Source organism: Hyaena hyaena, unplaced genomic scaffold (genome assembly GCF_003009895.1).
Source record: "Hyaena hyaena isolate Hyena2069 unplaced genomic scaffold, ASM300989v1 scaffold_171, whole genome shotgun sequence".
In the NCBI taxonomy this organism is placed as follows: Eukaryota; Metazoa; Chordata; class Mammalia; order Carnivora; family Hyaenidae; genus Hyaena; species Hyaena hyaena.
Genome location: NW_024080803.1, coordinates 2030187 through 2042904, shown reverse-complemented (window position 1 = coordinate 2042904; position 12718 = coordinate 2030187). Strand labels below are relative to the sequence as shown.

At 41.6% G+C, this 12718-nt stretch overlaps 1 protein-coding gene across 1 annotated transcript in view; it reads left to right on the top strand.

Moving 5' to 3' along the window:
* Window positions 1–12718, top strand: part of PRDM10 (PR/SET domain 10) — a 103057-nt gene that overhangs the window by 67265 nt on the left and 23074 nt on the right. Inside the window, exons 9-12 of the mRNA XM_039240259.1 lie at window positions 702–819; window positions 3679–3808; window positions 4727–4969; window positions 11019–11366. Of these exons, the coding sequence (XP_039096190.1) occupies window positions 702–819; window positions 3679–3808; window positions 4727–4969; window positions 11019–11366 (839 nt within the window). The remainder of the gene's footprint in view (window positions 1–701; window positions 820–3678; window positions 3809–4726; window positions 4970–11018; window positions 11367–12718) is intronic.

Sequence of the window (12718 nt, the reverse complement as noted above, 5' to 3'; positions counted from 1 at the left end):
CCTATTACGTGGGAAAGTCCAAAGACTTAGAGGTTATTTGCCAGAAACCAGGGATAAAAGCCAGCCAAATTCTTTATGATGCAGCAGGGATGTTTCCAGTTTTTGGCTAATTTGAAAAGTGCCACTGTGAATATTGTTATACGTGTCTTTTAGTAGTGAACATATGTGTATATTTTTGTTGGGTGTGTATCCATGGGTGGAATTGCTGGGATCGGGTGTGCAGATAATCAACTTTAGTAGATCTTTAGTAGATACTGTAGCATTTTATTATTGAGCATTGGCTTTTAAGTTTTTTTGTGCCAAAATATGCCTTCATATTATGAAACCTGATCTGAATCACTAAGTTATCTGAGTACAGATTTCCATGGTAGCACTTTCTGCCTGTCTGGCGTGGTGAGGTTGTATGTGTGTGTGCGTGCGTGTGTGTGTGTGTGTCAGTCTGTTGGGGAGGTCGCAAAGGGTAGTGTGACAGAGTTTATTTTTTGTCGTCATACATAAATATAGAAAAAGATAAGATCCTAACAACTACTCTTTGTCAAACTGTAGCCTTTGGTTTTATAGCAAAACAGAAATGCAAACAGCAGACACTGTGTTTATGAACACTGGGCTACTGTGAGATGAGTGTTGGAGATACTGGGTACTTGAGTTTTATTGCTGTCTATTGATCATTAGCCTCTATGATTTCTCTCCTGTGACTACAGTTCTTCGCGAGCAAGAGAAGAATTGGCCCTGCTACGAATGTAACCGCCGATTTATAAGCTCAGAACAGTTGCAACAGCATCTCAATTCCCATGATGAAAAACTGGATGTGTTTAGCAGGTATAATGAGGAAAAAGTTTCACAAACTCAGTTCTTAAAGGTCCACTTTCATTTCCATATTGTCTGTAAAGTAACGAGTGTTTCTATGTGTTTCTCTGTGTAGACAGGTAATCAGGTGGGCTGCTGAGGGCAATTTCTTCTTCTTCTTCTTCTTTTTTAAAATGTTTATTTGAGAGAGAGAGAGAGAGCAGGGGAGGGGCAGCGAGAGGAAAAGAGAGGATCCCAAGCAGGCTCTGTGTTGTCAGTAGAGAGCCTGATGTGGGTCTCAAACTCATGAACCGTGAGATCATTACCTGAGCTGAAATCAAGAGTTGGATACTTCACCAACTGAACCCACCTAGGTGCCACCACTGAGGGAAGTTTCTTATCTGTCATTTCCTTTTCCCCACCCCATCCTCATTTACTTTTTACTTCCTTTTAAAAAAATTTTTGTTGGGGCGCCTGGGTGGCTTAGTCGGTTAAGCGTCTGACTTTCGCTTAGGTCATGATCTCGCAGTTCGTGGGTTCGAGCCCCGCGTCGGGCTCTGTGCTGACTGCCAGCTCAGAGCCTGGAGCCTGTTTCAGTCTGTGACTCCCTCTCTCTCTCTGATCCTCCCCTGCTCACGCTGTCTCTCTCTCTCTCTCCTAGAAATAAATAAAAAAGCATTTAAAAAAATTTTTTGTTAACATTTTTTATTTATTATTGAGAAACAGAGACAGAAAGAGAATGAGCATGGGAGGAGCAGAGAGAGGGGGAGACACAGCATGTGAAACAGGCTCGAGGCTCTGAGCTGTCAGCACAGAGCCTGATGCAGGGCTCGAACCCATGAGCAGTGAGATCATGACCTGAGCTGAAGTCAGATGCTCAACTGACTGAGCCACCCAGGTGCCCGTTACTTTTTACTTCTTTTCCAGCATGACCAGAGCACCCAGCAATAGGAGATCCTTCCCCCTCAGTTAAATCTCCCCTAACTCGAGATTCTGGGACAGGAATTCTTAAGATAGCACACACTCTGCATCTGTGATTTGCAAACTAACTTTCAGAAGTAGAATTCCTTCATCAAACTAAATCATAGGTTTCGTTCCGCTGTATGAAAGAAATAAATCAGAGAGAATCATACAGGATAAGGTAGGCGGGAGCCAGACCAGGTAGGTCTTGTGGGTAATGGTAAGAAATTTGGATTTTATTCTAAGCATGATAACAAGTCTTAAATGGTTCTGATCAGGGGATATATGATGTGAATTTATGTGCTGAAATGTCACGCTGGATAAAAATTAAAATGTCGCTTTTGCTTTCATTGGAGCAAGAATGTAGACGGGAGGCCAGCTAGAAGCTAGTTCAACAGTTCAGGTCAAGAATGAGAGTGTGTTGGACTGAGGTGATGGGACAGATGTAGGGTTGCCAGCTTTTACAAGATTTGCAAAGAGAAGAGATGGTGCCACAAGGCATTTAGGACAGTGGGAAAGTCAGTGTTCTAGGCAGGTCCAGCATGACTGCCTGCAAGGTAAGAGCTTGTTTGAGGTTTGTGGTCATAACATTAAAATAAGACCACTAGCAGGCTGGGGGTCATTTCCCAGCTTCGTTTGCTGCAATAATGTCAGTGCAGAGCCGCTAGGGAATTGGATTGCACAGTGTGGTGGTTTCGCCAAGTGTGTGCAACATGGCAAAAGTGATGGGGCAGCAGCAGGGATGGCAATCAAGAGCATACACGAGGGAGTGCTGACAGCGAACGACTTTGCAGTTTATGTGTGGAAAGAAGGGAGGGAAAACATCAAGAAGACTGAAGACTGCAAATGGGTGACAAGGACTAGATTGCAGGTGGTGGTAAGATAGGATTGTGGAGTCCAGGTATTTGAGGGTGTGTGCTAGAAAGCTAGAGATACCGTTAGAGTGGACGATGTATGGAGCTGGTGGGAGTAGGGACTCTGCACTTACCCAGGATAACGAGGTCTAGGACATGACCTTGGGAGTAAATGTCTGAGGTGGGTGGAGGACATAGTGAGAGTTGAGTCATTCTCTGTTGGGTGTCCCTAGAACTCTGTTCATGGCCCGATTATAGCACTTTTTATGTTACACTGTGATTTTTGGTTTATGTGCCTGCTGCCTCTATTAGACTTCTGAGGGTAAGAACTGACACACAGAACTTGTCTTTATTGCCTAGCACAGGGTGTGACACATGGTAGATAAAGAAATTTGTCGGGTAGCTGTTAAAAAGAAATTTGAGACAATTAGGGAAATTTCAACTTTGACTAGATTTAATAATACCAAGCAACTATCAGATTTTTTAAGGTGTGATAATGGGCATATATAATATATAAATCTTAAAAAAAATTTTAATGTTTATTTATTTTTGAGAGACAGAGCACGAGTGAGGGAGGGGCAGAGAGAGACACACACACACACAGAATGTGAAGCAGGCTCCAGGCCGAGCTGTCAGCATAAAGCCTGATGCAGGGCTTGAACTGACAAGCTGTGAGATCATGACCTGAGCCACCCAGGTGCCCTTTGTGAATCTTTTTTAAATATTTATTTGTTTTTGAGAGAGAGACAGAGACCGACAGAGACAGAGCGTGAGCTGGGGAGGAGCAGAGAGAGAGGGAGACACAGAATCCAAAGCAGACTTCAGGCTCTGAGCTGTCAGCACAGAATCCAACGCTGGGCTGGAACTCACGAACCATGAGATTATGACCTGAGCTGGAGTTGGACGCTTAACCGACTGAGCCACCCAAAATGATTGTCCCTATTAGAAAAAAGAATCAGGGCAAGTAATAAAATGAGGAGAAATCAAAATGTGGGGCTCATCAGGACCACCAAGGGAAATATTTGTTAGTGAGAACTGTGTAACCATGACTCTTTATAACCCAATCTTTTGTCCCCAGAACAAGAGGCAGAGGGAGGGGACGAGGCAAGAGGCGATTTGGCCCAGGTCGACGGCCAGGGCGCCCTCCAAAATTTATCCGCTTGGAAATAACCAGTGAAAATGGAGAAAAGTGTGATGATACAACACAGGTACTGGGCGAGGGATGACCTCCTTCCTTGTCAGATGCTTGCTTAGGGGACTTTGAGCCATTCCCAGGTTTCAGGACAAACACCCTCCAGAGGCTGAGGCTCGTGCCATGCCAGTGCTTTGCTGCCTGTTCGTTAACAGGTGACCGGAGAAAGGCAAGAAGAACATATTCTTTTTTTAAAATAATTTATTTATTTTAAAATTTACATCCAAGTTAGTTAGCATATGGTGCAACAATGATTTCAGGAGTAGATTCCTTAATGCCCCTCACCCATTTAGCCCATCCCCCTCCCACAACGCCTCCAGTGACCCTCTCTTTGTTCTCCATATTTAAGAGTCTCTTATGTTTTGTCCCCCTCCCTGTTTTTATATGATTTTTGCTTCCCTTTCCTTATGTTCATCTGTTTTGTATCTTAAAGTCCTCATATGAGTGAAGTCATATGATATTTGTCTTTCTCTGACCGACTCATTTTGCTTAGCATAATACTCTCTAGTTCCATCCATGTAGTTGCTAATGGCAAGATTTCATTCTTTTTGATTGAGGAGTAATACTCCATTACTACATAAGAAGAACATATTCTTGAATATTACAAGAAAAACCCAACATTGCTGCCCTCAAGATTTGAGATTTTCCAGAGATATTACTGGGGGACCCTGTTTAATCCATTGAAACAGTTAAAATGATCGTATTCCAGAAGAGTTCTCCCATTAGAGTCCTTTCCTCATGAAGCAATCTGGAATATCTCCTAGTTTTTACAGCCTGTGGATGGTTTTCCCAGAAGGAGAATATTTGTTTTTTCTGGGCATTATGACTCTAGTCATGTAAAAACTATGCAGCAACTCTAAATCTTAGCTGACGGTCTCTGTAGCATGAGTCTCTACCTAGGTGCGGAAATAATTCCCGGTTATTGCAATTTCAGGACTTGCTACATTTCTCCGCGAAGGAGCAGTTTGACGAGGCTGAGCCAGCAACTCTGAATGGGCTGGATCAACCAGAGCAGACCGCTCTCCCCATCCCGCCGCTGCCACAGGACACCCAGCCTTCTCTGGAGCACGAGCCAGAGGCCCACAGCCTGCATCTGCAGCCCCAGCAGGAGGAGAGTGCGCTGCCCACCCAGAGCTCTCTGACGGCCGATGACATGCGCAGAGCCAAGCGTATCCGAGTAAGTGGGGAGCACAGCTCCTCCCTGGCGAGGTGCTGCCCTTCCTCCAGTCACCTGGCTTTCTAGGTGCCGCGTTTCCTGACTTGTTCACCGTCCACCTTGAAATCCCGCATCTAGCCTACCACACGCTTGATTCCCTTATTTCAGAAGAATGTATTAATTATTTCTCAATGTCTTCGTGTCCTATGATGGGCTGGAATGGCTGGTCCTAGATCCCGTCGGTTTAGTAATGACACAGAAGCCTGGCTTTTGGCAGCTTCTGGACAAGAATAGTCGAAACAGGACTGCGCTCTGGATCCTTAAACTCACAGATTGGAAATAAGTCCGTTTAGTCATAATAATGAGAACTCTCTGGTTAATTTCGGGTAGATGAAATTGGTTGTCTACAGTTTCCAAGGGAAGACTGACAAGTGTCATTACTCATCAGTGCAGAGGGACCTGTGTCCGCGTTGAGATGGCAGGTGCGCTTTACGCAACCAGGACAGCTTGAAGTTGGGCGCCAGGCGCGGGAGTTGGCCAGCGCTTCACTTCCGTGGCCTGTGTCTTGCCTTTAGACCATGTGACCACAGGGCCTCCTTGGCTTCCAGGTCCAACGTGCGTTAGTCTTATTTCACAGGTAGCCTCAGACTCTGAGTTGGTTGCTGCAGGGGATGCATGTGGAGAACACGATAAGTGCACGTGCTGCCCAGTTTACATGCAGAAAACAATCTCTTACACCCTGTCTGCGGCGGCAGGGTGTATACTTTTATTGTACTTTATATGTGGATAGAAAGGGGGATTTTTCTTTTTGTTTGTTTGTTTGTTTTTAATAACTTCCCAGGCTTTACAGTTTCTAGATAGATGATTGTTTGAGCTCGTGTTTCTTTTGGTCTTTTCATTTGCCTACGTGTAGCTTATATTTATCTCGGTCTTCTTATTTGCCTATGGGCTAGAAGGGACCTTGAAAAACAGTCTAGTCCATGCCTTCATGTAAAAGTACATTTGAATACTTACAGCTATGTAAGCCCTTTTTAAGGGGCCTGTGATGGAAACACATAACACCCTTGGCTCCGTGTATATTCTTTCAAAAGGATATGTCAACATAGGTAAATATAGGCCAGAAAGGCAAAATGCTATGATTGTATACCCTCCCATCTGTCATTCTGTATTTTTTCCCAGTCTGCATTTTACTCTCTTGCTCAATTACTGTCTTTTCTGCTTTGGCCATTCTGACTTTTCACTAAGTCCAGAGAAATGCTTACCAGATTTAATTTTTTTGAAGGAAAAAAAAATCCCAAAGCCCACATGTGTAGTGAAGTTGTGGTTGCATGAGCGTAGTGTGGTTATAACCATACGTGTATTTTTCAGTGATTGGGTGACTGGTTCCTTGTGTCAAAGCCATGTGCATGTGGCTTCTGGAGGTCAGTCTTAGTTGAGCTTTTGTTTTTTTCCTTTCACACATTCTAAAAAGTAGGGCTATATATTTTTTCATCTTTTCTATCCAGATTGGTAATGACCAACTGAAGGGAAGTCTTCCAATCCAATTGGTAATGTAACTATTTTTCTCTCCTCTAATGCTGCCTGCTCAGTTGGAGCTGCAGGTAGGTTTGTTTCCTGTGTCTCATGTAACAGAATGTTATTTAAGTGTTTGCCTGACCTGCTATTCTTTGCAACCTCTACTTGCTAAATCCTGGTGGAAACTACAATTTGGTTGCTACAGTGAATGCGAATTAGTTAATGAGTAACAATTGATCTTCAGATAGGTCAGTGAATAAATTGTGGGCGGCAGATTCCTCCTACACAAAATGAAGGATAGGACTAAGCCATCTCCAAGGTCCCTTCCAGCTCTACAACAATTTGAATGACTTGTGGGATGGTCATGAGATCTGACTATATACTCAGCACTGTGCCGGGGACACAATACAATTTTCACATGAGTCCTTTCACTAGGAGCTTACAGTCTAATTAGGGAGATAATGGCCCTGTAAGGTGGCTTACAGTTGAGTGCTAAATTTAAAAGTGTAGCCAGTGATTCTTATCAATACTGGGAAGCGAGGAAGTCGAAAGGAAGAGGAAGGAGTCAGGGACTAGTTCATAGATGATGTGAGATTTAAACGATCTGGGAGAGAGACAGGAAGAAGGTAGGCTGTTTCTGCGGACGGTGGCATTAGGATCAAAGGTCAACACATGGGCATGTGCTTGGAATGGTGACAGGATAGCTTGACCCTAGAGTAGGGTGCCAGTTGAAGGACAGTGGAGAGTGAGACATGTTGGCTAGCCCACCAAAGCCTTTGAGAGCCAGGTAGAAAACAGAGAAAAGTTAAAAGGACATTAGTTAATTAAAAAGCCAATAAACAGTGGTGCCTGGGTGACTCAGTTGGTTAAGCATCTGACTTTTGATCTTGGCTCAGGTCTTGATCTCAGGCTGTCACTTCAAACCTGGAGTTGGGCTCCATGTGTGTGGAGCCTACTTAAAAAAGTCAACCAAGGGCATCTGGGTGGCTCAATCAGTTAAGCGTCTGACTTTGGCTTAGGCCATGATCTTGCGGTTTGTGAGTTTGAGCCCTGCATTTGGCTTTGTGCTGACAGCTGGGAGCCTGCAGGCTGGTTCAGATCCTGTGTCTCCCTCTCTCTCTGTCCCACTCCCGCTCCTGCTCATGCTATCTTCTCTCTCTCAAAAATAAAAATAAAACTTAAAAAAGAGTCAACAAACAGGATTTATTTCCTTTTAGTGTTGAGATCAAAATAATATGAAAATTGATCAATAATTTAGGTTCCTTTAACTATTGATATCAAACTTGAGAAACATTATGGGTATTTGTCTGTAAAGAATGTTGTCTCAGAATTCATTTTTAAACTTCTTTAATTAAAAAATTTTTTTTAATGTTTATTTACTTACTTTTGAGACAGAGAGAGAGTGTGGAGGGGAGGGGAAGAGTGACAGGGAGAAAAAATCCCAAGCAGGTTCCACACTCTCAGCCTGGCCCAATGCAGAACTCAAGCTCACGAACCAGGAGATCATGACCTGAGCTGAAATCAAGAGTTGGATGCTCGAACGATTGGGCCACTTAGGTGCCCTTTAATTTTTCAATGATTTTGTTTTATTTTTTAATTTGAGAGAGCTAGAGAGAGTGAGAGAGAGTGAGTGCTTGTGAGCAGGGGAAAAGTAGGGAAAGAGATAGAGAATCTTAAGCAGGCTCCATGCCCAGTGCAGAGCTGGAGAGAGGGCTTGATCCCACAACCCTGGGATCATGACCTGAGCTGAATTTGAGTTAGGTGCCCAACTGACTGAGCCACTCAGGTGCCCCTAGGAATTCATTTCAATGTGGGGTGAATCCCTCATCCCAGATTTTAGCAACCAGAGCATTTTGGTGCCCTAGAGTACCTTATGTACCAGATAGTATGGCGTGGTTGGCTGAGGGTAACTCGGGGATCCCAAGATCCATAATGGATCCATCTGTGTGCTGCTGCTGCCACTTTCCATGGTTTCCTCTAGAAATACGTGTCAGCATAGCTCTGAACTACAGAGGATACAAGTGGCCTGTGAGTGGGTCGGGGTGGGGACAGTTTTCAGCACTTTCACTGCCCTGTACTGTGTGGATTGCATGAGGATCATTAGATCAGAGAAATAAGATCTTCATGGCTTCAGAGGGATTAGAAAGAATACAAGAACAAGGTTTTGTGGACAGAACTAAGACCACGGAGACCAGTGGCTGGATCAAGTGTCTGAGGACATTCGTGCTAATCAGGAACGACAGAAGACTTATTAGCATAATAGTCTAAAACAAAACCAAGTTCTGGATTTGGCCCCAAAAAGGAATGGAATTCCCAGTGGGAGCAAGATCAGTTGTACATTGTGTCTGCCCTTGGAAACCTTATCGAACTTGGTTAAAGGAACTGATTCTCACCTGCCAAAAGCACTCTAAATCTTGAATGTCCGAACCTCAGGGCAGTATTTGTTTATTTGCAATATTTCCATTAAGTTTTGGAAGTAGCCAGAATAGTGAAAACTTTTATGCAAGATAAGTATTTGTTCAGACAGAATAAAAAGATTAGGTAACTTCTGAACAGTATAACAAAGTGCAAGAAAGCTCCTTGGCTGACATGAAAAAGGGCTACTGTTTAAGATCTCTGCAGATACTATAAAAGGGACCTTGAAAAAATTCATCTTGATTTTCATATGGAATACATTTCATTAATTCTGAAATTTTTATTGAACACTTCCTATGTGCTAAGCTATGTCAAGGGATCTGGATACAAAGGAGAATCAAATATGATGCAGTCTTGAAGCAGCCCCAGTCAACTTGGGAAGACAACAGAATTTCCAAATATCTACTCATGATAAATGAGTAGGTAAAATGTCTCTCCCAGCCCCATGAGAGGAAGTTTTCTGTCACCTAGTAACTGTGTTGAGAATTTTCACTAAATAAAAAATAATTATTTTGCTTTTCCTCGAATGATTATTTCACATTAAATTTAGTTTAGATGTTGCTTCTTTAATTTGAAAGTAAGGGGTTAGGCATGGTTTATTGTCCTTTTTTCATTGCACAAATAATGCATTAAGGTCTCCATTAACCCTTCAATTACTATACCCTTATAGTTACATCAGCATACCCACTCACAGATATATTTTTTTGAAGGATGATTTTCCCCTCCCATAGCTCTCTAGAGCTTTCACTCTGGCATTTTGAGGAATTAATGGATGAGTCTTCATTATAATATAACTAAAATACTGATTTGGAATTCTCTGTGTGAAAGATGATTCTGTCGATCTGCTCTAAGCAGAGCATGAGCTGTTTTTCCAGCAGTAGTGATGAATTTGCACTGAGTATCCATCCATATTCTCTCCACAAGGATTCCATATAACAATTGCATGAATTTACAAGATGGCTAATCAGCATTAGAAGTGCGATCTGTGACTGCAAAAAAAAAAAAAAAAAAAAAAAAAAAAAAAAAAAAAAAAAAAAAAAAAAAAAAAAAAAAAAAAAAAAAGGCAAGATTGTTCCCTGTCTAGACAGGGAACAAAGCAACAAGCTTAACTTTGTTAGCATGGCTTTCTAACGAGTGGAACTAACTAGCTACATTAAGGACTTGTCTTTTGCATTTTCTATGTAGGAAGTGGTCAAATACACATATGCCATGTATCTTGCATCATGAACAAACATGTTCATAAATCTGTATCCTTCATTTCTCTCTCAAGCTTCTTTTCTTAAATTGAAATATAGTTCAATGCCATAAAATTCACCCTTTTACAGCGTTTCTTAGAATATTCCCAAAGTTGTGCAACCATCACCACGATAATTCCAGAACATTTCCAACACCCTCAGAGAAACCCTGTATTCATTGTCTCCTTCCCTTGCCCCTGGCAAGTACTGCCCTTCAGTCCTTTTTATATCTATTTCCCCCTAAACATTTTAACCAAGCTTGTAATTCTTTTTTTCAAGAGCTTCAGCAAGTAACATTTGGCTGACTTGCTCCAACCTCGTTCATGCGTGTATGACTTATCCCAAATCATTTCTTCTAAATCTTCAATTGTTATTCTAATACACTCTGGGATTTGTTGCTTTATACAAATCCTTGATTGGGAATGCTTTTTTGGCTGTTACTTAAATTCTTAAAAAAACAAACAAACCCACGTATCTATAAATATTGTGAGACATAAAAGAAGTTTGTCTTTTCAGTGTAAAATTCTTTGGGGCTGGCTTCATTTTTAAATGTCTTCACCAGAAAAATCTTTCTTTTTTTAAAAAATGTTTATTTTTTCGAGAGAGAAAGAGAGATAGAAACAGAGAAAGAGGGAGAGAGAATCCTCAGCAGGCTCCGGGCTGTTAGCATAGATCCCAGTGAACCCTGAACCTCGAGATCATGACCTTAGCTAAAATCAAGAGTCTGATGCCTAACTGACTGAGCCACCCAGGTGCCCCTGAAAGACTTCTTTCAACTGTGTGTGCCAGAGTTTAATTTTACGGAAAGTCTGATTGCAGAGATCTTCCTACTTCTCTATAAAAGTGCAAGCTGCTTATGCACTTGATTTCCTCGCTAAATAATAGTATTTGTGTGTGTCTTTCAGAATGCAGCTCTTCAGCATCTGTTTATCCGGAAGTCCTTCCGGCCTTTTAAGTGTTTGCAATGTGGGAAGGCCTTCCGTGAAAAGGACAAACTGGACCAACATTTGCGCTTCCACGGGCGGGAGGGAAACTGCCCGCTGACCTGTGATCTCTGTAATAAGGGCTTCATCAGCAGTGCATCCTTGGAGAGCCACATGAAGCTCCATTCGGACCAGAAGACTTATTCTTGCATTTTTTGCCCAGAATCCTTTGACCGCCTTGATTTGTTGAAGGATCATGTGGCCATTCATATCAATGATGGCTACTTCACCTGCCCAACCTGTAAGAAACGATTCCCAGATTTTATCCAGGTGAGTGTCTACTCCTGAGATTCCCGTACACTTTCTTCTTTGGTTAAAGACCCTTCGATGTTTGGGAAATTGAGACTGCCTGTCGCCTGCCTTTTCATCCTGTCTTTGAACTTTACCGTTGAGAACAGTATTTCTTCAATCAAGCTACTTTTGATAAACAAAAGATTATCATGACCCTCAATTGTCCAAATCAGACATTGGCGTTTAAGCATTTAAGTTTTATACAAGTAACAAATACCCAGATCTGATTATAATTTTTACAAAGTCTTTCTTAATCTTTGCCAGTACCCTCTACTCATAAAATATAGAGAGCCTGTGGAAGACATACTCCCATTTCCTGGCCTGGAAACATTTTCTCTCTACTACTGTGGTACCTGTCTTGCTTTACTAAGGTCATGCATTTTGGAAAGAAACAAAGAGAAAGTTGGTATATAATATACTTTTGTGTCAAGCACTGACCTCCTTCCTTGGACTATATTCTGGAGCAAAATAGGTGAGGATAAATTCCAGAATATTCATGATTTCATTTGGACTTCAAGTGATGATATGCTAGTTCTATGGTCGTCAATGAGTAATTAAGTATAAATATCTAATGAAAAATTTCTCTTTTTAAAAAAATTAGCCAAATGATAGGAGATCATAGTTCTGCTAGTGTTGGGACTCTTGGTAATTTTATCACTTCATATAAACAATTAGAAAAGTGGCTTAAGGCAGACTCTAATGGCAAAAGAGACTCAAAAAGCAATGAAGCAAAATGTCTTACAGAAATACTTTGATATGACTACTTAGCTCTCATTCACAGCTCTCCTTCATTGGATATTTATGGCTAAGAGAATGCAGAGGTCATATCCCTTTATTTAAGTTACCTTAAAGTACAAGGAATAAGTCCCAATTAAGGAGAAATGATGCTGGTATTGTATTGTTCTCATAAATGGGTAATGTATTTTATATAATTCAATTCATATCTTTACTCTTCAGAATGTGATTTAATAGAAAGATGTAAAAGGACCAATTACTAAAAGGGACTAAATTGCTGCTGGACATGTTGGAGGCAGGAAAAAGTGAGAAAGAATTATTTCTTTATCTTTCTGCAGATAATTTTTAGCAAGATTCATTTAAATCCAAAGGAACTCTGCTTTTAATCTTAAAGAAAGAGAAGGAAAAATGGGTCTTGTGTGATCGGGGCTTTGACTGAGCAAGTACTCTTCCTTCTTCTTCTTCAAACAAATTAAGGTTAAGATTTGTAAGGCTTTCTGGCTACTTGTTCTGTTTGTTTGTGACAGGGATACTGTATGTGATTGAGACCAATTATCAATCACATCTGATTGGATTACACCACCAGGTTGATGAAA